The following is a 27,227-nucleotide window of genomic DNA, read 5'->3' on the forward strand; positions in this document are numbered from 1 at the left end:
AGTCACGTCAGATATGGACTCAGAGCAGCTACCTAGAGGTCGCACTACAGACAGTTTATGTTCAACACCACCAGGCGTTGCTCTACTAGATATTGGGGTCTTCCGGCAGAGCGTACCCTACTGATCTGCTTTACTCAGTAGGACTTGGAGTAGTTTGACCAAGCCTGACAAACCCTCTCTTAGCGCCTTACCAAGTCATTTGTTTAACTCCATATTTCCTCCATCTACATTGACTATTGACGTTCTCATTGCATCCTGTTCTACAAACACATGAGTCACCGGTAAGCCGAGCCTTCCCCATCATAATACATCGTACTCCAGCGCAGTCTCAGATCTTGTGTCACAAGGCAGACCAGCATACTAGTTGTAACTACAAAACATTTTATCATTTATAGGAGTCCCTAGATTTTTAGCCAAGGCGGTCCCTCTTTCTTTTTTTTAGGGGGGGGGGGGACTAACCGTAACATCTAATCATCAGCAATAACTGTGATGAGTTTTGGTGAAGACGATAGTTCAGCCTCCTCTCTAACTTATTTAGGTAAATATAGAATACATATGGTAATGGCACGGTCCTCCCTGCAGGCAGAGATGGTACAGTCTCTAGCTGGTCATGTGATGCTGTGCTGTTGCATTATGGGATTGAAAGCACAAAATAGTGAAAGCAGGAAGAAATCTGGACATCAATATGGTGTTTAATAAGTATCAGACAGGAGGCTGCACTGCATTACATAGCAGATGTCTAGTGTGTGACAGGCAATCAGGTGAGAAGGGCAGGGATGAGGAAAGAAAAATAAAGTGTTTTGCTGGAGTGGCTCTTTAAAGTAATAAGGCCTGAGCTTTTGAGAATGACCCCGTATCTCATCAGCTCTACATTATGGGCACATATATATGGACAGTGTATACTCCAAAGTGTCCGTTTGGGACTGCCCTTGTTTGCATTGCCCAGGGGATCAGATTCCTGACGGTCCTGGAGTCGCAGTTTGTCCAGCAGAGTATTAATGCATTTAGTGCTGATTCTTCACAGCAGCGGGTTAAACAATTGGAGAGGGATTTGTCCGCTCAGCAGTTGCCGTCTCGCTAGAAGCGCTGCAGCCATTGGGTCAATTAATGCAGCTCTATCTCCACCCTCTAAGCACGTCGGGTCTGTTTGCAGGTCTGCATTTTACAGCCATTTATAGGCTTGATGCCGTGACTTTACACATAAGTGTTGACAGCCCTATTATAGAGCAGGGATGTACTAAGGTGCTTAGAGGGGCTCTGCCACCAGACTCCTGCTGCTCAACGCCCGTCACCCCCATGTAGGTTTCATTCTGAAACACTGCAGCATTTCACAACAACTACACTTTGAAGTGTGAATTAGAGCAGTGTCACGGGGGCGGAGCAGTGTCACGGGGGCGGAGCAGTGTCACGGGGGCGGAGCAGTGTCACGGGGGCGGAGCAGTGCCACGGGGCGGAGCAGTGCCGCCTTCTCTCCGCCTACACAAGAGGGAGGAGCTCCAACACAGCCCGCCTCTGTGACTCGGAGCTCAGAGTCAAACACTGGACTTTCTTTCAATAAAAGAGTGGAAGACATCATTCTTCTTGTGCAAAACAAAGCTGCCAATATAAGTCATAAGTCCCTTCTCTACAATGGGATGGGGGATGGGGGGGGGGGGGGGGGGGTGTTGATATCTAGACGCCCTCAAGCAACAACAACTGCATAAGTGTAGAATTAACCAAGAAAAGCCTGAGGACGACTTGACAGGAGAGACCAGCGGATGTACAGAAGCCTCCACTGGCTTGTACTTACCTTCAGGTCAAGATGGACAACATTGTGTCTGTGGAGAAAGGACACTCCTTTTAAGATCTGTCTCATGAGCCTCTGAACATCCTTCTCTTTGAAGGCCTCTTCCCTTTCTGCTACACATTGGTTGAAGATTTCACCGCCGGCAGCACTGAGGAACAGAGAGAATTGCCACATCAGCACAAGAATACCTTCATGGGTTTGTCCGGTTGTAAATTACGGATGGCCCATCCTCAGGCTAGGCAGTCAATAGTAGATCTGCGGCGGTCCATCTCCCAGGATCCCTGCTAATCCGCTATTTGCCAGGCTGATGTGCTTGTGCACCGAGCTGATTTCTGCAGGAAGTAGACAGCTCCGTTCTCACTGCAGTGGCCAGGCTTGGTATTATAAGTAAAGTTACCATTGAAGCAAATGTGAACTTTGCGTGTAATACCACCAAGTTCTGTTATTGCAATGAGAAGGGAGCTGCTCGAATCCTGCAGAAATCAGCTATGTGCATGAGCACACTGGTCCGGCAATCAGTGCGGATCCCAGGTGGCAGACCCTAGCCAGTCTATCCCGAAAATAGGCCATCAGTAGTTTACAACTAGAAAGCCCCTTTAAGATGTCTCTGGAAGACACCACTATTGTTAAAAAGAAACACTTGTGGACAGCGGCACAGACACTACGGCTTCCAAGACAAGTAACCCACCAGGCTATGATCACACACTCAGGTACTGCATGAGGACAGTAGTGGAATACCTCAAACATGTGGAGGAGGACGACTTAATACAGGCCATGAGCCAGAACTCCGGAGTAAAAAGTTTCCAAGTTTCTGTGCAAGGCCGCCTGCAGACGAGCGGGTCGGATCCGGCAGCGAGAATTCTCGCCGCGGGACCCGACAGCCTACAGGGACGAGCGCGTACTCACCCGCGCCTGGCGGCCCCGGCTCTTTCATGTGCCGGCTGCTACGCAGCCGGCGCATGCGCAGACCGGAGCCGGCGGCCGGGTGAGTGCAAGCCCCGCACAAAAATAAGACATGCCGCGATTTGTTCGCCGCGCGACATTTCGCGCGGCCAAACCGCGGCCGTCTGCATAGAAGTGCGTATTGTAATGCACTCCTATGCAAACTTTCAGTGGCGGAAATCCCGCGGGAAATACCGCCGCGGGATTTCCGCCCGTGTGCAGGCGGCCCAAGCCATACTTGTACAAAAATGTATAACTTACAGCCCCTTATAAAAAGTCCTCAGCGCTCCTCTATAAAGCAGGCAGGACTCTGCAGAAGCATCATGGCCGCCCACCGACTGACAACTACACTAGAATTTATACCAGTTTCTGGCATAAATTATAGCGCAAACCTGACTTTTTGGGCCATGGTATGTGCATCTTAACCCCTTAAAGGACCAGTAGCAGTAAACATACGGCGCTTGGTCCTGGGCTTTAATCCTGGCTAATAGAAGTACGGCGCAGGAGTAAAGCCCCACTTCTGCAACTAAGCAGAAGCAGGTCAGCTCCTCAGTTCTCAGACATAGCCGAGGACACAGGAGAAGGGAGAAGCGTTTAACCGCTTCTGCCTTCTACTTTTCACAGCTTCATAGCATTCAATGAGTGCCATGTACTAAAGAGAGAAAGCAGAAGTGTTATTTCTACTTTGCGACCCAGCGATCATGTGACCACTGGGTGCCCCCTGTTACAGTAAGGCTGAAGGGTCCTAGCAGACCCTGATCAGCTCAGTTAGTGACTATTGTCACTAAAGGAGGTTTTCCCGGTAACTGGGGTTCCTATGAATGTTCCAGCTACAGTGAAAATGTGAGGGGAAAAAAAATAAATAAAACTGACAATGTGAATGACCCCCCAGAGGCTTTAGATGACATCCTGGGGGACATGTCAGAACAAAAAGACACAGCAGAAATAATGGCAGCTGAAGTAAATAAAATATGCCCAAACAAGCACCCCACGGTTAAAATCCTTAAAAAGTGCCTTGTTGTTCTGTACCAAAACACCCTAGGGTCCTTGAGGGGGTTAATAAAAAAATTCCCCTCCCCCTTTAACTGTAGAAAGCAATCACATTAAGTCTGTACAAGCAACAATGAGGAGGATCAGTTTCCCGATTGTCTGGGGAGGTTGTTATGTAACGAACGTATTACAAACACAACTCTTCAGGATGCGGAGAGCCGGAAGGGCTGAGTGTGGCTCTGGGAGCTCCTGCGAACCTGCTACAGCAATGTCACACAATGCCAGCCGCTTGTGTAAGCGCTTACATCATCGCTTGGCTGCTGGTCGCAGGGGGGGGGGGGGGGGGGGGGTCTGCAGGAGAGGAGACGTCCACGCTTACTGAATTACAATACAATTAACATACAACTGGCATTTTATTTACACCTTCTCAATGGCAGCCTTGCATAGTAACCGCGCAGCTATTGTCTTCCGATATGCTACCCTTTAAGGTGGCGCTCAATTCTAGAACCAAGACGACAGCCAGACGTGAACTTCTGCCCCGTTCCTCCACCATTACTTATCCTATTAAGACAGTAAATACCAAGAGGCCCCTGGAATGTTTCCCACACATTACAGAATACAGTTAGTGCAGCTTATAGGAGGCCGGGATATTTCATAGCAGGGCCATTAATCAGTTCCTGCCCGCAGAGCCACTCATTATGTAACTTCTGTCTCACATCGAACACCATTAACCTTTTAGGATACGTTTTTGGAGAGTCGGAGAAGACGAATGCAAAACACTGGGATAACATTCTGATCTGTGGCAAGGGGGAGGGGTCATAAAGGAGTGGTTTGTGATTAGAAAACTTAGGGTCCACTTCTTTACTCCGCAACACTCCTCCCCACGCGATGTGCCCGGTATATCTGCCGAGATTCAGACCTGACCGCCAATGGACATTTTTCGAAAAAGGAACCCTGTGTATCCACTTTTTCTAAACACGAGAGGATCCCTTTAACTGTAAAAAGGAGAAAATGATGGACCGTAGGCGCAACCCTTGTAATGTAAAGCACATAAAAGCAAAAGGGGGTTAACCAATTTCGTCTGAATTGATAGACAGCACAACGTGTTTCGGAGACACAGGCCCCTTCTTTAGAAATGGCCTGGAAAGAATATAGGGATGTTAGTGGCTATTCATGCCCTGTACTCCCAGGAAAGACAAACCCACCAATTCTTCCTTCCTGGGAGTACAGGGCATGAATATCCGCTAACATCCCTTTATTCTTTCTGCCCATTTCTGAAGAAGGGGCCCGAGTCTCCAAGACACGTTGTGCTGGCCATCAATTAATAATTAAGAAATAGAGTTTAGCCCTTTTCTTTTGAGCTGGGTTGTGCCCACGGTCATCATTTTCTCCATTTCTATGCCCGTTACCTGTGGTGACGGTAATTGGACTGACACCCTACTAACTATTCTATAAGCATCACCTCCTTAATAAGTCGCTCTATGCTTTTCCTCTTAGAACCTTTTGACGGAATGACTAGTGGCTACTGAGCGACTTCCACTGTGCGCCCCGTCAGGGGCCGTGGGCACACAGGTCACCAGTCACCCATAAAACACTTGTTTGAGCAATTTAGGCGACCATATATAAGGCGGCACAAGAGGGTAAGGGGAAAACAAAATGAAACCACCATCTGTAACAGACGGTATATGTACCACCCAGTAAGTACAAGAGCGTTACCTTTAGAAAAGCTTTTTTCTTCCCTAAAAGGTACCTTTATACTCTTTACAGAGGCCAATAGTCGCCAGAATAATCACCTGAATGAGAGATAATGGGCGGGGTACACGCGGCCCCCCGACAGCGCAATGAGCGACTCAGTCGTTGCCAGTTGTTCCATTCCAGCGTACTGAAACGGAAAGACTTCTTGCTTGGTGTAAACACGAGTCCCTCATCTGTGAGAAGATCTCCAGCACCCGAGGTCCACATGGCGAGTCAACCATTATTATGAAGCCTTAACATACCCGTGTCATTTGCCTCTGCCACAGTGGCTCGTGTACCCATGTACCCCCTCAACCTCCGTGTGTACGTGTCACCTAGAGAAGCCTGGCTTTGGTATGGATGCCTTTATGGTCCCACAGAGGTAAATGATTCCATAATACAGACATCAGCCATCTTGTGACTCATTTCAGCATTTTATGAGTTATAGACTATATATAATAGCCTTATAGACTCGCTACAAGGTGACTGGCAGGACAGAGTTTGTTGGCAGCTGAAGATGTGCCCTGCACAACACAGACTGCGGCATTATGTCTCTGCGGGACTCGACAAGACCTTGTTTTGTGACCGATGGTGCAAGTTTCCAGCACTTCACATCGCCTAGCGCTGCAGCGGGCTACACATTGTATACAGCCAGACATACGGTGTAGCGTCTACAGAACATCTGGGGGTGGTGCGAAAAGTAGAGAAAAAGTCCAACGTCCGTTCCAATAAAATATCTTGTAATTAGTATAAGTACTGAAACACGGAACCCGCTGGGGATCGGTGCTCCGTGTACCGACAATCTTTTTTCATTTCTATCAATATTTCACTGGAAGTCTGCCGAGGCCCTGCGCCGCCGCCTCCCCTGCCGAGGCCCTGCGCCGCCGCCTCCCCTGCCGAGGCCCTGCGCCGCCGCCGCCTCTCCGATGCTCATGGAGGACCCCGCTCCTTGGGTTTGTCCGTGTGCCGGTGGGGAGCGAATCCCTGGGAGGTAGGGGGGAAATGAGCTGTGTGTTTGTATTATATCCTACCCAAACAAAAAAGGCAAGACCTACCAAACATATAAGACCGGATCTACAAGGCCTCTTACCCAACAGCTTCAGGAAACCCTGAAGAGCTACAAGATGCTATTCTAGAAGGGACCTTGACACGGTACATTCCCGAAACCATCGCTCCTCCGCCTTCACACAAGAATGATAATCGTTCAGAGAATGAAGATGGCCAGGGCCAGAGATATCTTCCAGCCGCCCGCAAAGAAACAGGCAGCCGCTCAGAGACAGTGATCCTGGTTTGCGTTGAGTCGGTCAGTAGTAGTTCAGGTACAGCTCACTGAAATGGAACAAATGGCGACAACTAATAGACTTCTCGCTCCGTGCCCAGCCGGGGCCGGTGTGGGCATGGGCCAACAGTTGTCCATATAAATCGGCCTGTGTAAAAGCTGAAGACTTAGGCAAGAAACCCCTTTACCCCTTTCCTAAAGGTACCCTTACACGGGCCGATAGTGACCGGAATAAATCGCTCAAACAAGCATTGATGGGCGAGAAGTCACTCGGTAGTTGCCAGTCGTTCCGTTTCAGTGAATGTAACACAACGACTATTAGCCAATCCTCAAATGTAAACAGGAGTCGCTCAGTCTCTGAGAAGGGATAAAGATCTCCGCCCCGATCCTCTACAGAGCGGCATGGCCACCGTGCGCCGCCATACAGAGATATTCTGCAGCAATGCTTTCAGGAAGACGACTTCCATGTATAAGGGGTCCAATGCTCAGGGTTTTGGGTACTCAGATTGGCAAATACTGCCCCCACCGTCCACCAGCAGTGTGTGAAAGCTGCGAGTCTACCGCTGTTTTCGTTATGGCGTCCGACAGCAGTTTCTAACGCACCCCACCACTGCGATGGGTGAGGAGGTGCGTTAAGGCGCAAAAACAAAGCAGTAAACAGCAAACGAGAGTGGAGTCCGGACACGGGGACACCTTTTATCAGCACTTAAACCGCAGCGCTAAACACTGTAAAACGCCTCCACTGATTTCACCGGAGCTTCAGCCGAGCGCGACAATAGAGCAGACAGCGCTGAAAACTAGTCTAAACACGGAATCAGAATGAACGCCCATTAAGATTGCGATAAAACGCTGCGTTTAACGGACGCCGCGTAAGAGTGGCCTGAAGCTAGTCACATGGCGTCTTGTGCGTTGACCCGTAAAAGGTAATCTCCATTCTTTTAAATGGAGTCATACATACGAGTGATCCCCCCCCCCCCACAGAGACTGTGCAAGGCAAAGAAAGAAAAAAAAACATTGCCTGTCCCATTTTTTCCCGTCCGTCAGAACGCATCGTCCATTGTTTTAAATGGGTCAAACATCACTTGCCGTGAAATCAATGGGAAACGCTCGCCCATCCCTTCGTGGTGCATGAAACAAGCGTCAGAATTGACCGCAGTATTTAAAGGGTCAACAGCTCCGGTGAGCAGCACTGCTGATCAGAGCCATTGCGGGAGTGTATTGGCTGCCGGCATCTACCCCCCGCCCCCATATCCTTCTACACCCCAATGTTTAGGGTGCAGTCACTCGTATTCTCACGTGCGTTTTGTGCGATGCACACGGAAATTAAATACTTCCTTTTGACTGAATTTGCACCGGCGACTTTTCCTCTTGCAGCGCTCTCTCTTTTGGAGTTCCCCTTAAACCGCCTCGCTTGTTGTCTTGAATGAGACCCTGAGAGACATCACGTGGTTCACATTGACGTCACGCTAAACACTTGCGAACCGAAACCGTGCATGAAGATCGCAGATGAGATTTAAATCACAATTATATCGCAGTCTCGTGAAAAATTGCAGGTTTGTAAGCGCAATATCACATTCGCCTATGTAATATATCAATTATTACACAAAATATGACGTTTACTAGAAGGTGAATAGAGCGCAGACAGTAAGCTAGCCGAGAGGGAAGGACATCAGAAGGCGTGCGTGTGGAGGAGCCGGAGATAAAGCCGTGACACGCAGCCAGCCGCGCTAATACCTTCCAGCAGATTACCACGTCAGCTGCTGCACAGATACCTGCAGACGGCGGTTGGACGCACATACAGCGTGAGCCCGCGGACGCACATACAGCGTGAGCCCGCGGACGCACATACAGCGTGTGCCCGCGGACGCACATACAGCGTGTGCCCGCGGACGCACATACAGCGTGTGCCCGCGGACGCACATACAGCGTGTGCCCGCGGACGCACATACAGCGTGTGCCCGCGGACGCTTCAGTCGTTTTTTACGCCATTGTGGATTTTCACAACCAAGACGTGTCTGGGGCCGCGTTCTATACAGATTTTGGTGCGATTTTCACTCCATCGCAAATTCTGCAACAGAACCGACGCTACGAATGAGTGAATCCGCGGCGCCGTGAGGTCTGCAGAGTCTCCGTGTATCGGAGGATAACCAGCGCTACACAACACTCCCCTCAAGTACTGAGGAGCGATACTCCGCTGAGCGCCGTCTACACGGGGACACGAGGCACGCTGCCTTTTTGTGATAAGATACATTGTATTCTCCGTTCAGCCTGGAAGCTCCGCGTGCGAGAGGCGGACAACAAGTCCCATCAGGGGAGAAGCAGCCACCCGGCCAGGACGCCTGAAGTCTATGCTGTCCTGAACTCTATGTGGAAGGGCAGCGGCATTGCAGAGCTGAAGTCCCATTAACCAGGGGTCCCATAGATATGGGGTCCACGCCCGGGGACGTGGGGGTCTGCAGGGCGCAGCGGTGGGATGGCGTGAGAGGCAGATTTTTGTTTTACAAACTGTTTGTGTTTGGTGCGTGAGTCCCGGGCAGAACGCCAAGGCACAAATACGGACACAATGCAGCCTTTCTTCTATCGCTCACCCATGGGGGGACAGCAGCTAGTTGCCAGCTACAGCACATAAGACAGACTTCTGCCTGCCGGGCGACAGCCAGACCCATCGTTAGCAGAGAAAATATACATTAGCCTTAATGTAGAAGTGATGGGGAAGGCAAGGGGGCGTCCCCGATGCAAATATGACAACTGGGACACTTGTAGGCAGTCTAATATCACGTATTCTGCTTCTTGCATGGCTCTTCAGTTGCATCTTACCATTCTCCTGCAGAGCTGCATTCACAATGCTGCTAGTGGTTACTGGAATGGAGCAATGTCTTATGCTTAATACGACGCTTTCTGTGCCAGTCCATATTCGTAAGATAAGCCGGAGGGCAAGCGGTACGCCGCAAAAGCCGCCGCAACTGGGAGATCGCAAAGTCAGGAAGCAGTAATGAAAGTGTATGAGATCTTATGAGAAGGCCGGATCGGCACGTGGCGAGTAGAGCCGAGTTATTTAGGGTTCCCTATAGACTATCTACGGGTGAGCAGCAGCCACAGATAGACATTCACAGCGATCGGAAGTGAAAACTCATGCCCACGGCCGTATGTGGAAGGCAAGGGGCCATTGCAGCACTGCGCACGCCCGCAAGTCACGCACTTTTTTTTTTTAACCATATTGCATATGAAGCGCATCATACAAGGGCTGCGTGTGATATGCAGAGACATATAGCATGCTGCGATGTATTTCTCTTGCGCATCGATACGCAGCGCCCACACACCGTAGTGCATGGAACGACAGTCCATTGGCTTCCATTACTGCGACTCACCGTGGGATACGCTGCGACACCACGGCCGTGGGCCTGAGCCCTAATGGAGGAGGAGTCTAGAGGATTCTCCATAAACTCAACAAAACTATAATATCCGTATCAAACCTCACGACGTTTCCTACTTGTTCCCGGGGCTTCACTGAAACTGGGCGGACCGCATTAAAGTCAATGGGGTCCGCACAGCCCAATGGGGTCCGCACAGCCCTGTTCGGAGACTGTCTCCTGTTTTCGTTCTTCCCGAACAGAGCAGAAACCCGGAACCCCGAGCGCAGAAGTGAAACCACCCCAAATTACACACCACAATATATGACAATTATTGTCCCACCAGCAGCGATGAGGCCCGAATTACAGACAATTATCTTATATCACCCAGTGCATGAGTAACACTTTCGTGAAAGGCCATTACCTGTATATACTCATACATGGAACAGCACAGCGCACCCCCCCCCCCCCCCCCCGCACGCTGTAAACTAGGAGATTACACACTGAAATATCCGACTCCTCTTCCTTCTAAGGTAGAACAGGACCCAAATATCTCCTGTGCACAAACAACTCCAACAAAAACAAATATGGAGGCAACAAGTCTGTTAAGGGGGTTGTCCTACTTTTAGCTGTTTTCAGACAGCTCTGTACAGTGCACAGTGGCCCATGTTGGTACTGCAGGCTGAATCCTATTGAAGTGAATGGAACTCAGCCTGCAGTACCAACCCGGGCCACTACGCAATGTCTGAAAACAGCTAAAAGTAGGAGAACCACCTTTAAAAAAGGAACAAGGTTAGCTCATGTAAGGGCAGTTCAGGTGTTCTGAAGCCAAAAGCAAGAGAGCCTCCAATGATAAGCCAGTAATGTGAGCAAGTGTCTGTGCCATGTTACCCTGCAGAAGAGTTACCCCAGCAAAATCACAAGTGGATGAGGATTGGTACCTCCCACCCAGATACAGCCAGGGTGGTACCTCCCACCCAGATACAGCCAGGGTGGTACCTCCCACCCAGATACAGCCAGGGTGGTACCTCCCACCCAGATACAGCTAGGGTGGTACCTCCCACCCAGATACAGCCAGGGTGGTACCTCCCACCCAGATACAGCCAGGGTGGTACCTCCCACCCAGATACAGCCAGGGTGGTACCTCCCACCCAGATACAGCCAGGGTGGTACCTCCCACCCAGATACAGCCAGGGTGGTACCTCCCACCCAGATACAGCCAGGGTGGTACCTCCCACCCAGATACAGCCAGGGTGGTACCTCCCACCCAGATACAGCCAGGGTGGTACCTCCCACCCAGATACAGCCAGGGTGGTACCTCCCACCCAGATACAGCCAGGGTGGTACCTCCCGCCTAGATACAGCCATGGTGGTACCTCCCGCCTAGATACAGCCATGGTGGTACCTCCCGCCTAGATACAGCCATGGTGGTACCTCCCGCTTAGATACAGCCATGGTGGTACCTCCCGCTTAGATACAGCCATGGTGGTACCTCCCGCTTAGATACAGCCATGGTGGTACCTCCCGCTTAGATACAGCCATGGTGGTACCTCCCGCTTAGATACAGCTGATATGGTGGACAACAACGGCCCCATATGTATTACATTCATGCGGCACCAAAGTAACGCAATCTGCCCGTGTCCATGGGATAAGGGGTACTTACTATTCTAGGACCAGGATCATCTCCGTTGGGGTCTCGTAGACCTCGTGCAGCTTGATGACCCAAGCGTTGTCCTTCGCCAGCTCCAAGACTGCGATCTCATGCAGGATCTCCATACGGCAGTCTTGGCCCTTTCTTCGTTTTCTCATGATCTTTGCAGCAAACTCTTTCTCCGTTTCTTTCTCGATACATTTTCGAACCACGGCAAACTTACCCCTAAGAGGGCAAAAAAAAGAAGGTTTAAACGAAAACTGCTGCAGCGCTCCCCAACCGAGCAGAATACATTGTATACAGCTATAGCCCAAGTGTTCAGAGCAGCCTGGATACTGCAGTGTACTATATGGCGGTCTACAGACACCCCGCCGTATACTGTTCACAGGATGGGAGTCAGTGGGCGGTGCGTACACAGCGGGAAGCCTTATGTGGCGTACAGACTGCTTCCATGGGAACCTCGGCCTTGTCATCTAGTTTCCATCTGTGAACTCCTGACAAATATGCAGGGAAGGGAAGACAATGGCCCAATTACCATTTAGTCAATTACCTCATTGAAGAGGTGATCACAGTGAGTGGGGGGCGGGAAGGAGGGGAATTGTTCCGGCCCACCTGCCTCCATTGCTAATAGGTGAAGCGGCGAACGAGAAGCAAATAAATATGTGTCCGTTGTTCACTTGGGGCATATGCTGAGCGATAGGGGCTCCCCGGCCGCGATAGGGGCTCCCCGGCCGCGATAGGGGCTCCCCGGCCGCGATAGGGGCTCCCCGGCCGCGATAGGGGCTCCCCGGCCGCGATAGGGGCTCCCCGGCCGCGATAGGGGCTCCCCGGCCGCGATAGGGGCTCCCCGGCCGCGATAGGGGCTCCCCGGCCGCGATAGGGGCTCCCCGGCCGCGATAGGGGCTCCCCGGCCGCGATAGGGGCTCCCCGGCCGCGATAGGGGCTCCCCGGCCGCGATAGGGGCTCCCCGGCCGCGATAGGGGCTCCCCGGCCGCGATAAGGGCTCCCCGGCCGCGATAAGGGCTCCCCGGCCGCGATAAGGGCTCCCCGGCCGCGATAAGGGCTCCCCGGCCGCGATAAGGGCTCCCCGGCCGCGATAAGGGCTCCCCGGCCGCGATAAGGGCTCCCCGGCCGCGATAAGGGCTCCCCGGCCGCGATAAGGGCTCCCCGGCCGCGATAAGGGCTCCCCGGCCGCGATAAGGGCTCCCCGGCCGCGATAAGGGCTCCCCGGCCGCGATAAGGGCTCCCCGGCCGCGATAAGGGCTCCCCGGCCGCGATAAGGGCTCCCCGGCCGCGATAAGGGCTCCCCGGCCGCGATAAGGGCTCCCCGGCCGCGATAAGGGCTCCCCGGCCGCGATAAGGGCTCCCCGGCCGCGATAAGGGCTCCCCGGCCGCGATAAGGGCTCCCCGGCCGCGATAAGGGCTCCCGGCCGCGATAAGGGCTCCCGGCCGCGATAAGGGCTCCCGGCCACCGGCGTAGGCATAACCCGCTGCGTATGACATGGTTTATAGATATTCTGTTTTTCACACTTTCCTGCCCCGTTTCATAGCGGGGTTGAGTATAAACAGCATTTCATACGTTCCCTATACAATGTATGGGGCTCACGATTGTATGCTGCGATCTATTTCTCCTGCGTATATCAATACGCAACATCTACAGGCGCATCAATGAGCGTTCAGTGACTCCATTCGCCGTCCAGCGCACACATGATACAGTCTGAACCCTTAGCCTTGAGTACTTTTACACGCAGCGGTAATCGTTCGCTCGGACATCCAGTTACAACACAGATAAAGAAAAATCCATGGCTTTACCAGGAGGGTTCGGTCCGCGGTACCAGAGGAGAACAGCAGAACGAGCGCCATTTAGGCCTCATGTCCACAGGCGTCCGCACGGGAGATCCGCAGATCAAGCCGTCCATAGAGAATCATGGGCACCCACTAATTACAGCCTGCGGATCGGATCCGGACCTTCTGCTCCATTTTATTGTTCAAATTTGAACGATTCAGCAATTTATTTTTTTAAAAATTCCAACTGTTGTGTAAAAGCTGGGATGTGAGAGCGCCGCGGGCCGCAGCCGCCACAAGGCCGGGCGGGGGGAGAATTGCTTAAAATGCCATTTCTAGTTCATGAAATAATCTGGCAATAGTAAGAAGTCCCTTCAGGAGTTCAGTCCTCGGTGTGCGGCGCACGGACTACAATACGTAGAGGGGTAAAGGTTACCTTGTGACCACGGACTTGTGCCAACGGGTATACAGTAAGGATACCAGAAGAAGACTTCATACTAACGGACCATTTCCATAGGAAACAAAGTACTGAAAGCGGGCAACAGTTCACAGGGCCGCAGGTAGAGGGGAAGCACTGAACAAGGCGGCTTCCCTCCCCCGCAAGTAGAGGGGGGGGTGCGCTGAACGAGGCAGCTTCCCTCCCCCCCCTGCAGATAAAGGGGGAAGCGCTAAACAAGGCGGCCGGCCTCCCCCTTCTGCAGGTAAAGGGGAAGCGCTGAACAAGGCGGCCAGCCTCCCCCTTCTGCAGGTAAAGGGGAAGCGCTGAACAAGGCGGCCAGCCTCCCCCTTCTGCAGGTAAAGGGGAAGCGCTGAACAAGGCGGCCAGCCTCCCCCTTCTGCAGGTAAAGGGGAAGCGCTGAACAAGGCGGCCAGCCTCCCCCTTCAGGTAAAGGGGAAGCGCTGAACAAGGCGGCCAGCCTCCCCCTTCAGGTAGAGGGGAAGCACTAAACAAGGCGGCTTCCCGTTCCTGCAGGTAGAAGGGAAGCGCTGAACAAGGAGGCCAGCCTCCCCCTGCAGGTAGAGGGGAAGCGCTGAGCATGGCACCCCCCCCCCCCCGCAGGTAAAGGGGAAGCGCTGAACAAGGCGGCCAGCCTCCCCCTTCAGGTAGAGGGGAAGCGCTAAACAAGGCGGCTTCCCCTCCCTGCAGGTAGAAGGGAAGCGCTAAACAAGGCGGCTTCCCCTCCCTGCAGGTAGAAGGGAAGCGCTAAACAAGGCGGCTTCCCCTCCCTGCAGGTAGAAGGGAAGCGCTGAACAAGGAGGCCAGCCTCCCCCTGCAGGTAGAGGGGGGGGGGGGGGTTGGGAAGCACTGAGCATGGCGCCTTCCCCCCCTTCTTACAGGTAGAGGTAATGCACTAAGCAAGGAGGCAGCCCCCCCCCCCCCTTCCCTACAGGTAGAGGTGAGGCACTGAACATGGCGGCCCCCCCTACAGGTAGAGGTGACTCAGTCGGGTAGTACATGCGATCAGACCCTCGCATAGATGAATAGGAAAACACTCTTGTCCGGCACATTGCTGCAGCATGAAGTCACGGCTGGACATAAAGAGCCTAAACCGCATTGTCCGCTGACCTACTTCCAGGCGAGCGCTGATCACACTGCCTGCCGGCGAGGGAAGCTGCTTACTCTGACTACAGGCGAGGAGATACAATGTCACCCGGACGCCGGCGGCTGCTACATTGCATCTGTTCATGCCAGCGATGCATGGAACATACTTCCATTTCTCCGTTCCCGGCTCCACACAACGGTCAGCGGCTCCGGCTCTACAAATACCCTCGCTGGGGAGCAAACAGATCTTAGTAAATATCAGGTAAATTCTGAGCATAAGGCCGGGCTCACGAATTGCCTATTCCGCGAGCGGAAGAAAAGTCGCAGCACGCTCCATTTTGTTGCGGACGGTATGCAATTAACATTAAGTCAATCGCCAAGAGCCGGTGCGGGAAATACACACGTGAAAGAAGAAAAAAATGTACGGCGCATAACTGACTGCGAGCCGCCATGGTCATCCACATTACAGGTTATACGGTACAGCCAAAGCACGCACACACCTCAACAGCACTTTTTTTGGCCACCATTGGCAAATCGAGTTCTATGGATACTCCGTGTACACGGCGGGAGCGTCTTACAGCATCTATCCCACCAGCAGCATTTATTTCCATATGGTAATACTTAGTGGGGCTCCTTTGGCCCTAATGACATTGGATCCTCTCCATGATATACTTTCCATTGATGTCTAATATACGTCAGCTGGCATTTCCCTCCATTCACCCTGCAATTATCTGGGCACTTCAGTAGGGTTCAGGTCATAGTTTTGCGCACACCAGTGCAATCCAAATTCTCCAACCCTCCAAGGCATATAGTCTTGTGGGAAGTATGGCCGACTATTTCTAGAGTATTGCCATGTTGTCTAGAATGTCAGGGTTCACCTCTGGGGTCGTGGTTCTTGTCACTACAACCAATGGATGGAGACCATGTCACATAAACCATCCCCAGACCACAATAGAACCTTGGCACAACACCCAAGCAGAAGGCGTCCCCCGGCTCCTCCACACCCGGTACGACCATCTGATCTGAAGACGCAGTAGCACGATTCATCCAAGACCTCATTTGATGGATCCAAATACTGAGGATCTTCAGAGTACACCCATGCAATAACACCGATGCATATTGCACTAGTCTCGCCATCTAAAGGTGATGGAACAACCAACCCTATAAAATATATAGATATGCGCTAAACTGTGACCCACAACTATAAACGGCACATCACCACTTGAGGCATTTACGTAACGAAGACCGAGACGTGACCGACAGCTCTAATTACATGTGAAGCACCGACAGCCTCTGCCAGCCAAAGACGTGGAAACTAATGTTCATCCAATTCCTGACAAATTGTTCCAGCGCCGCGCGGCCATCTGCTCGTTAGCAACCAGAGACAAGTCATTAATATTCAACAGGACACAAAATAGATTCTTCCTTCCCCAACACCCGAAACAAGTATACCTGTAGAACTGGTCATCGGAGACTCGCTGCTGACATGCATGTGCCAATTAAATGCCAAGTGAACGTGCCAAATCCCTCTTGGCAGCAATGAAGAAGCTTGGCTACTCAGCTGGGGCACCTAGTGCTGGGAAACAAGTTGTGGCACTTCTGCCTTAGTCTATAACACGTCGGACAGGGCACAAGTGGCATATACGGATGGCACCACGGATCTGGTAGAAGATCACTACAACATAGGAGTCACCTGCAGAGTTCGCTGCAGTTTTCACTTTTATCCATAGAAGCAGAGACATTTTAACCATATTGCAAATAGTCCCTATGCATCGGGCCCCTCCGGCAGCAGTTTCTATATCCTCTGGGAGGAAGGAAGGGGCCACAGAGGAGTTTGATTGCACTGGTTTTCTACCTTAATCAGCCGCTTGCCCGTAGTACTTCATTAGTAGCCAGCTATCACACACACACACACATATTGCAGCAGTATACATCATCCACCCTGTTCCCATGTACAGCGCTCTGGTAGCTCCTTCTTTGGCGCGCTGAAACAAGGAAGCAGGACGGAAGATGCACGCTGCCGGCCGCCACAATCTGTGAGAGAGCTGGTCACTAATAGAGTGCTAACTGTGGCCAAGGAGTGTATTAGAGAACAACGGTAGTCGTGAGAAGGAGGGTAACAGAGGGAGCTTACTATTGTAGGGCCCACAGAGGGCGTGGGAGAAGAGAATTACCATTATTACTGGGGGAGGATACCATTATTGTGTAGGGGCACCGAGAGGAGCATTAGTGGTAGTAGCAGAAAGGGGAACGTGTGCAGAGGGGGAGGGGGGGGGGGGCTGTGGATGGAAGTCTTCATGGCGATCTGGGCCAGGTAGAGTGGGGGTGAAGAGCTGTCTGTACTGAAGATAGAGGAAAAGACAAGCAGGAAGACAGATCGTTGGGTTTGTGACACCAGATGAGTGCTGTGTGTGGGAGTTAATATAAAGGCACAGAAGGAGGGGCGGGGGCAATGAAGTGTAAAATCAGCGCCGAGTAGGAGGTGGTGAATAATGAGGCATTTCAACAGCATAATCAATTTTAGAGATTTAAATATCCACAACCTGCGGACGACGTTTCCAAAACCCCAATCCACGTATATTGATTAATATGTCCCAAGATGCACCATATTTATGAGGGATGTGCCTTTAATAACACTGGAGCATTTTACCCCAATGTATTACAGACTGGCACATGAGCCCCCGTAGTGCGAGAAACAAAGCCACACGCCAATACATCCGCCTTATGTCCCTCGCACGGCTCCGACTACTGCAACGCCGTACTGCAGGGAAAAACCACCAACACTGGTCTGGAGCGGCTGCTCACATACATGTGCAACAGATACATTGTAACAGAATGTTACATATCAAGAGGGGGGGGGGGGGCTCTGCATGACCACAACTAGACATGAGAACTTCCATCAGACGTCATCAAGCAGCTAAACCAGATGGCACTGCCGGCCACATCACAAAGTGACCCAAGAACCAGTCTAGTAGTGGCGCGTTGGGGTCCTTGTTACACGGTAGATGTGGTAAGGATGACCCCTCAGGAGTTTCGCACGGGAAGACGATTTGTGACTTATTTAGCATATCTTCAATTACAAACCCAAGGATTGTCAGTAAACCGGTGCAGAACAGGAACGGCCGGTCTGACCGCTCTGACGAGCTGTTTGCACATCCGGGGAGGCGGCACCAAGAGTGACAGCCGGGATTACAATCATGCAAATTACCAGCACTAAAAAAGGAAAAAAGTAAGAGGAGCGGCCGGCACAATTAGAGCCACACATGTGACCCGAGGGAGGGGAGCAACTGTGGCAAACTACTGCATAGCAACCAAGGCGGAGAGCAGCCAGAACACGCTGAAGGGGCATGCAGGTCTGTGAAGTCAGCCTGAAACACGCCGCAGCTTACGGTTTTCTCTCTATTCGCGGTCTCTTTACTCGCAGGAATACGCAGTGGATTTAAGCGCGTAAAAGCGGTGTGTAAATAAACAGCCAATAAGGAGGTTTCCTGCGTGTTTTGCACTCCCATTGATCTCAATGGGCTGCTACAATGTAACACACCGAGATACAACATGCAGCGTATTTATCACCCAATCGCACAAAGACCTTCAGTGAACAAAGTCATTGAGATGAGTGGGATCCATCGGCTGCGTATTCCGTGGTCACGGCCGCTCGGCTGAAGGACCCGCTTGGCTGGAAATTCCTAAAGACACTGGACATTGTTGTAGAGACGGCGGGGCTGGGCAGACTCCTAGATAGCTTGTACCTCCTTTTTATGTAGGAGTCCGGTGGGCGGTCCTATACAGCGTCCGACGTCTGGATGTAGTTATACAGGGAGGGCGGTTCGTCGCTGATCGGAAGGGTTAACCTATAATATATGACAGGCCTTATAACCAGAGTCACCCGGCCACGGCTCAGGGTAGAGGTGAACTTGGCAGGGTGTATTACAGCATATTACAGTAAGTGACCCTTCCCTTTTCCTCCCTTGTTCCCCACTTCCTGTGCGGTATGCAAGTCAGTATAGAACAGTCCAATGGGTGGATCTAATGCCGAGGTCCTCCGGGCTCTGTCCCCTCCTCACTGAGGCTTGGTCTACTGTAGTAAAACAGCTTTACTTACCCCCCACTGCTGACGGGACCCGGCGGCATTGGCTGTGACAGCTGCAGTCACCAGAAGTGCTGGCATCACGGTGCTCAGAAGGTGAACACCAATGACAGAAGAGCCAGTGATGATGACGCTGCCTCCGATTGGCTGCAGTGGTCACCTGACTTCCGGTGATGGAACCTATCACAACAGACTCCGGGACCGCAGTAAGGCACCAGCACTGGATCCCGGCGGCAGCGGAGGGGCAAGTACTGGACCGACTACTTTAATACAGCCCTACTAAAGCGATGGTGTGCAAGCCCTGGCAGTCCTGGTGTTCTTGCTTCACGGGTCATGATTCCATAAAAACTATCTATCACTATAACCATCTATCGCTCCCTACAGCGGAGCCTTGACATACGAGTTTAATCCGTTCCGAGACGGAGCTCTTAAGGCATGCAGCAGATTCACATGTCATTGCATACGTGGTGTGTGTTCACATGCAGCTCGTTACACCCGTGTGCGAGAGGTCTTGGCGCAATGTGAACTCGGATCAGAATGGAGCTTCGATTGTTGAGAACACAATGTGAGAAAGACCGGGCCGCCACAACCGGGCCACCTGAGGGCCGCGACCACCGGGCCACCTGAGGGCCGCGACCACCGGGCCACCTGAGGGCCGCGACCACCGGGCCACCTGAGGGCCGCGACCACCGGGCCACCTGAGGGCCGCGACCACCGGGCCACCTGAGGGCCGCGACCACCGGGCCGAGGCGCTCATTACGATGCATGCGGTACAATATTTTTAATAAAACCCGATTGCAGAAGTGATTTTTAGCCTCTGAAGTAAAACCCATAAATGGTGTCCGACAGCTTCATGGAGGCCTCCACAGCATAAGGGAGATCTACTGCGTTTCGCCAGCGCCATCACAAGGACGCGCGTACTAAAGTACATTATAACTGGTATCCAAGCTGCTCCAATAACAGGATTTGTTAGGCAATCCGTTCTGGAGGGACGTTGAGGCAGAAGCGCCCCTGACTTTGCCGCAGAACAGCTTATGTGTTTCAGCAGCTTTGATGTATTTGTCCCAGGAGCGACAGAGCAAATAAAACAGGAAATTATCAGCTAGGAAAAGCTTGCAAGTTGCTGCATCACCCTGATTACGCAGCGCACATCACAGAGGAAAGCGTTAGATTAGTCTGGTAAATCCCTTCCTGTACAGCAGACTGATCAAAGGCCTGGCACAGCGATGGGGCATGTGCTCACCGAGCGGCGACGGGCAGATCCCTAGAGGAGGCGGCCCACGTTATCGCTGATGGCTTCCTGCAAGGGGGACCATACATCAGGGCCGACAGCTCCTTCATTCCCCATTGGGCAGGCACATGACTTGTAACCATGCGGGCAGTAATCAGTGGACATAGCTCACATACCAGCCTTACCCACGGCTTTGGCATGCTGACAACAACATTTCATGGACATCGATCACCGCTGGACGGTTTCACTCAAATCATTCATAAAAAATTTTAAAAAAACAAAAAAAACAATAAATAAAGGAAACTTTTCACTCTGAGGTCTGATTGGCTGCAGCAGCACGTGGGCACAGAGGCGGGGAGGATGCCAGAGGTGGAGGGGGTCGGGGGAGGAGACCATAGTCTCTTATTTTTGGCCATGGGTAATTGGGTTTAAAAGTAAGTAACTCCGAGAACCCCTTTAACCCCTTCCCTCCAGCCATTTTTCATTGTTGTATGCTCCTGCTCTCCAGTTTTTTGGGGCACACGAGGGCTTGTTTTTGTGGGACGAGTTGTCTAGGTAACGGTGCCTTTAATGGTTTGTTCAGACGGCGGAATTCATAGCGGAGTTTTCTGCATAAATTCCGTAACTTTGTTTTTGGCGCGAATCCATAGCAAAAGCCACGAGTTTTGAACTGCATTTTCTGGGTGGAATTCCCACGCAAACTGTCGCAGCAAGATCCGCCATCCGCGCCGATACGGTTACACGCAGCGCAAATACTGCGGATCTTACAGTGGAAAAATCTACTACAAAATACCCAACTTGTCGGCGTCACAAAATGCATCAAAATCCGCATCACTGGGTCATATCTGACTCGGTATCTGCCATCCAGCCGCGCCTCCGCGCACCGTCCCACTTCTCAGCTGCACGTATTCTCTGCCGAGCGCCGCTGGGCAGGTGATGCAGAAGTGCTGCAGATTTTACCACAAGAGTGTGAACGCACCCCAAATGTACCATATACTGAAAATCAAACATTCACTGGGATGCCACAGACGCTACGAGCCGCGGCGGCGCCATTGTCCTTCCAGTTTACCTTTGTACGCTTTATGATGCTGTAAAAATAATGTTCGTTTTATTTGGCGGATCGGTGCGATTCTCAGTTTATATCCCTCAGGGCGCCCTCACACGGGCAATATTGGCGCGTTTTGTTTTTTTTTTTAAACACGACTGTCAATGGGTCTTTCTGATCTTACAAACTCCAAGTTCGTGCGACGCACTTAACATTCGAGAATTCCATTGATAGTCGTGTAAAAAGAAAAGAAAAAAAAAAGCGATATCGCAAGTGTGAAGCCTCTTATTATAATCCCACCAGGGGCCGATCATTTGGTCACTTGTCCAATATACTACAATACTTCAGTACTGCACTGTATTGTACAATGGCATTCACTGCCAACCATCGACACCTCCTGATTCTATCACAGGTGGTCAAGGGGGTTTACCATAGCCGACCACTGCAGGGTAAGGAGCGGGCGCCGCTTTCACCACCTGGCAAGAGACGGTGTGGGGAGAGGATGCAGTTGGTTGTGAAGGGGTTAAAGTCAGGATGACCCGCCGGCTACAGAATGAGGTTTTTTTTTTTGTTTTTTTTTTAAACTGGACATGGTCAGAATTTACAATAGCTGCAGAGTGAGGTGACAACTGTTTGCCGTTCGGGCGTACTCACACGGGCGTTTGTATATTTGGCGTCCTCCACTGCATCATGTGCGACGTATTTACGCCCGTGTGAACAAGTCCTTCATCTGCACAGATGCCATTCTGGGCACACAGTACATGGGCTTAACGGACACTTCATAGTAAGTGTAATTATGGCCGCACACAGGGCGCCCCGCATCCCGACCGGCTGAGCATGCATTCCTAATGGGGAGGGGAGACGGCGTTGCTGCCAGACAACGGCCATGGTGGCTCATCTCCTCCGAGAGCACAGGACCGGCATGTTGAAATCCAAAATGCCCGAATGCTGCCACCTCCTCCCCCACCAAAATATCTGCCATCGTGGGAAAAGTTGTGGCACCCTACCCTACTTAGTGTAAAGGCCATGCTGTTGAAGCGGGTGGCCTCTGCCCACATGCCCCAGTCTGTACAGACGGCGAGCTATTAGTACTATCAGAGGAAACCACAAACTCACCAGCGACTACAGATACAGGCGGCCAGAAGACAGCTGCGGTCTGTTGACCCCTCACAGTGCCATCATTATACCACCCTCTGATATCACGTATCGCCTTCTGTTTATACCATCACAAGCCGATCCTCCCCAGAAGTAAGAGCCGCAGGTGTAACACTGGACCTTACCGCATCCGAACCGTAATAGAACCCCGGAATGTAGCGCCAAAATACATTCCCTGTCTGGGAGCCACATAAGTAACAGCATATAATGTGACGTCGCACACCGATACAATGTAGCAGTTGTAAGAGAAAGATCTGCAGATGCCTTCTGGGTAAGCGGAAAATACTGCTGGGTACAATATCAACCACCACAGCGGATACAACATGAAGACCCGACCGGATTAGCTGCACTCGCACTTCCTATGTTCTGCCAACAACCACATCTGGGCGGCGGGTAACATGTCACACAATGCAGAGGGCATATTGGAGTGGGCACACTGCCCAACCGCAGTACCAAACACCATCCTGACCGCATACTTGTTATCTGCCCACCACTGCCAGGTGACACACTCAGACCCTCGTTAATAGGGCGACACTTGGTACAGAGATTAGCAGTCCGTTAAGGTCATTAACCAGTTACTAGAACACGTTTATATCCGTCACCCAACCTGCATATTACACAGCGAGATATGGGTATCCCCTCCCCGCCCGTGTGCTAAGGTCCGAACACTGCAGCGTCTTCACTTCTCTGCTGCCAGGAAACAAGACTTCTCAAATCACAAAAACGGTGGAGAATATTAGTCGCCCGACCGCCGACCAGAGGATCTACCCCCAAAATATCAGAGGGGCGCCGCTTATCTCCTGCCAAACCACTTCAGAGGATTTACACAACTTGTGTGCACACAAAACAAATAAACACGCGCGGTCAGTTCTGCGGGTGATGATCATCTCAGCCCGGACGCCTGAGGCCGGGCACGGCGCCATATTCCTATTTTTGCGAGATATTGCCCATCATTTTCTATGAAACCGGGGGGGGGAATTGCATCGCATTCACACATCATGTGATCAGCACACGGGCGCGATGGGGTTTGGGGTACACACACACGCGCACGTTTACGTGCGTGAAAACCGCGTGAGCGGCAGGGAGACGCCTTTTCCTCACCAAATGCGTCACACACAGTGGAAAAGAAAAAAAAAAAATTAAAAAAAGCAGTGCATGTTCGCACCCGCGACAATAATGCACATTTCACGGACTGATAGCGCACCGCACACGCCCGTGTTAATACTTCTGCGTCTTCACACCTCAGTGCTGGTCATTAGGCGGAACACGCCAGACAGATCTCTTCCGGCCTCCATGGATGAACCCCTACCCGTTCGCACTGAGCTTACTCACGAGACTTCTCCGTTCCAGTGAGCTGCGAAGGAGCGACTAGCGAGCGACTTCTCGATCCGTACTGCGTCGGGCGCCTCGTTTACAGCTGCCAGTAATGACTGTAGGGGCGGGCGGCTGACAAGTCTGCAGCGAGTACGTCCCCAGGAACCAGACTGGCAGACAAAGGGTGCACAACGGTCGGAGTCTCTGGACGGCCCGTAGAAGCTGGGAACCTCTGTACGGCGCTCGGCGGGCGCAGCGCTCATTTATTAGGGGTCTCCAATTTGACAGTAAATCTATAAATGCTGGTGGCGATCTCTGATAAGTCATGCCCAACACCTGGTAGCCGGATGCCCCCATATTACCCGGCGGCAGGAGGGTGAAGTCCAACAAACTGTTGACGATCACGTAAAACAAAACCAACAGCAGTCCCCCCCGGCGGGCGTCAGGCACCGTAGAAGAGCGCGGAGATCGGCTGCGGAAATCCGTGCGCAATACTCGGAAACCGCCAGATTTAGGCACAAAACTAATAGGATTTTGCAAGATGCGGCTAAAAGCAGGCAGACCGTTAGCTGCCCACACTGGGGGTGAGGAGAGCGATGGGCACTGCCAGCAGCAGCCACATCATGGCTACTCTACTAGAACACCAATTGGGAGCTATGGAAGCCACAGAGAGCCCGCCAGCCGCACCAGTGCCCGCCGCACCGGAGAGCCCGCCAGCCGCACCAGTGCCCGCCGCACCGGAGAGCCCGCCAGCCGCACCAGTGCCCGCCGCACCGGAGAGCCCGCCAGCCGCACCAGTGCCCGCCGCACCGGAGAGCCCGCCAGCCGCACCAGTGCCCGCCGCACCGGAGAGCCCGCCAGCCGCACCAGAAGTACCAGTGCCCGCCACACCAGAGAGCCCACCAGCCACACCCTCCATCAGTTGGCATTCCTCTATGCCCACAGCCACTTTAGACAGGCTATTAAGTAATCCATATTTCCTCCTTCTGAGGGGTAACAAGGCTTCCACCCCCTCAGGTGCCCCTTACCTGCCCAGCTCGTGCCCAGAGCACATGGTGTAGCGGCTGCTGAACGGCTGGCTCTGGATGGGGGTACAGGGGTCCCCAAGAAGTCCAGGTCTCTCGAGCCCCTTCTCTGGCAGCTGGTGCCGCCCCGTCCGCGGGGTCCGGTAGACATTCTCCATCATCCCATAGCTTTCCTCCGGGATCATCCTGGAAAAAGTGCCAACCTGCAGGAACAAGGTAACAGTCAGCATGTCAACGCAAGCATCACTGGGCGGCCCCAAACCGTGGGGTGGGGAGATGGAGAAACCATCCGCACGGCCATCACCGGGGGGCCCCAAACCATCCGCACGGCCATCACCGGGGGGGCCCCAAACCATCCGCACGGCCATCACCGGGGGGGCCCCAAACCATCCGCACGGCCATCACCGGGGGGGCCCCAAACCATCAGCACGGCCATCACCGGGGGGGCCCCAAACCATCAGCACGGCCATCACCGGGGGGGCCCCAAACCATCAGCACGGCCATCACCGGGGGGCCCCAAACCATCAGCACGGCCATCACCGGGGGGCCCCAAACCATCAGCACGGCCATCACCGGGGGGCCCCAAACCATCAGCACGGCCATCACCGGGGGGCCCCAAACCATCAGCACGGCCATCACCGGGGGGCCCCAAACCATCAGCACGGCCATCACCGGGGGGCCCCAAACCATCAGCACGGCCATCACCGGGGGGCCCCAAACCATCAGCACGGCCATCACCGGGGGGCCCCAAACCATCAGCACGGCCATCACCGGGGGGCCCCAAACCATCAGCACGGCCATCACCGGGGGGCCCCAAACCATCAGCACGGCCATCACCGGGGGGCCCCAAACCATCAGCACGGCCATCACCGGGGGGCCCCAAACCATCAGCACGGCCATCACCAGGGGGCCCCAAACCATCAGCACGGCCATCACCAGGGGGCCCCAAACCATCAGCACGGCCATCACCAGGGGGCCCCAAACCATCAGCACGGCCATCACCAGGGGGCCCCAAACCATCAGCACGGCCATCACCAGGGGGCCCCAAACCATCAGCACGGCCATCACCATGGGGCCCCAAACCATCAGCACAGCCATCACCATGGGGCCCCAAAACATCAGCACAGCCATCACTAGGGGGCCCCAAAACATCAGCACGTTAGCGAGGCCATCACTGAGGGGCCAGAAACCGTCAGCATTTCAGCGCAGCCATCACTGTGACCCCGGTACATACTGATACCACCCGACCCTTAGACTCCCAGCCGCGGCACTCGCCATAGACTTCTGTAGTAAGGTGGCTGGGTCTGTGCTGGGTCTGTGCGCCGCCTGTCCTTTCTGCCCCCTCCCCCCCGGGCAGGAATGGTACACTCTCCGTCACACAAGACGTGCGGGGACACCGGGAAATTTACCTGGGACCCCACAGACCGGTCAGTTCGCGCGCACCGGCCGCCGCCATACATACCCGCTGCTCCTCGGCCGCTGCTGGCCGGGACACGGAAGAGGAGATGGCGGACACACCGCGCACACTGCAGCCGGAGGACGAGTGACTGCGGGAGGAAGCGCCACTTCACAGTCCGGGCTCCGTGCGACCACGCCCACAGCCGCCAGCTCCTCCCACCCGGCAGGTTATCACAGGGCGCCGCCAGGGGGAGGCTGTCAATCAAACGCGATTTCAGTAGTGTAAGCGCTGCAGCCCGAGATTTGTCCTATAGAGGGCGCTGAAGTGTCCCCGCCGCTCACGTGTCTACGGAAGTTAGGGAGGAGGCGGGAGGAGTTTGTGCTGCCCCCACAGGTGAGAGCAAAGCGGTACAGTGCCGTCCTCTCAGGGGAGAGCAGTATATGTCCTTGCAGTCTACACTACTTACTGCAAGTAGCATCCTCCGCTAGAAAGAGTATATATATATATATATACACACTCCTTGTCAGGGGGAGGGATGTTACTGACAAGGAGAGTATACATATATAAGGTGGGCATGGAGGCTCTAGTACCCTGTTGTATCGCCTCTAGCTTGGATACAAGATGTGATACGGGCAGGCATGGGGGCTCTAATACCCTGTTGGACCACCTCTAGCTTGGATAGAAGTGTGATACGGGCGGGCATGGAGGCTCTAGTACCCCATTGTACCACCTCTAGCTTGGATACAAGATGTGATACGGGGGGCATGGAGGCTCTAGTACCCTGTTGTACCGCCTCTAGCTTGGATACAAGATGTGATACACGGCTGTGAAGGCATGGAGGCTCCAGTACCCTGTTGTACCGCCTCTAGCTTGGATACAAGATGTGATACACGGCTGTGAAGGCATGGAGGCTC

The 27,227-nt window shown here is 53.1% G+C and overlaps 1 protein-coding gene across 1 annotated transcript in view; it reads right to left on the reverse strand.

The window, feature by feature from the left end:
• LOC136590993 (serine/threonine-protein kinase 17A-like) overlaps positions 1-26,521 on the reverse strand; it is a 33,821-nt gene extending 7,300 nt beyond the window's left edge. The window contains exons 1-4 of the mRNA XM_066588458.1: positions 26,377-26,521; positions 24,918-25,117; positions 11,745-11,957; positions 1,790-1,934 (exon numbers count right to left, since the gene is read on the reverse strand). Coding sequence (XP_066444555.1) covers positions 1,790-1,934; positions 11,745-11,957; positions 24,918-25,099 — 540 coding nt within the window. The 5' untranslated portion in view covers positions 25,100-25,117; positions 26,377-26,521. The remainder of the gene's footprint in view (positions 1-1,789; positions 1,935-11,744; positions 11,958-24,917; positions 25,118-26,376) is intronic.
• Between the last annotated feature and the right edge of the window lie 706 nt (positions 26,522-27,227).

The sequence above is a fragment of the Eleutherodactylus coqui genome, unplaced genomic scaffold (genome assembly GCF_035609145.1).
Source record: "Eleutherodactylus coqui strain aEleCoq1 unplaced genomic scaffold, aEleCoq1.hap1 HAP1_SCAFFOLD_26, whole genome shotgun sequence".
In the NCBI taxonomy this organism is placed as follows: domain Eukaryota; kingdom Metazoa; phylum Chordata; class Amphibia; order Anura; family Eleutherodactylidae; genus Eleutherodactylus; species Eleutherodactylus coqui.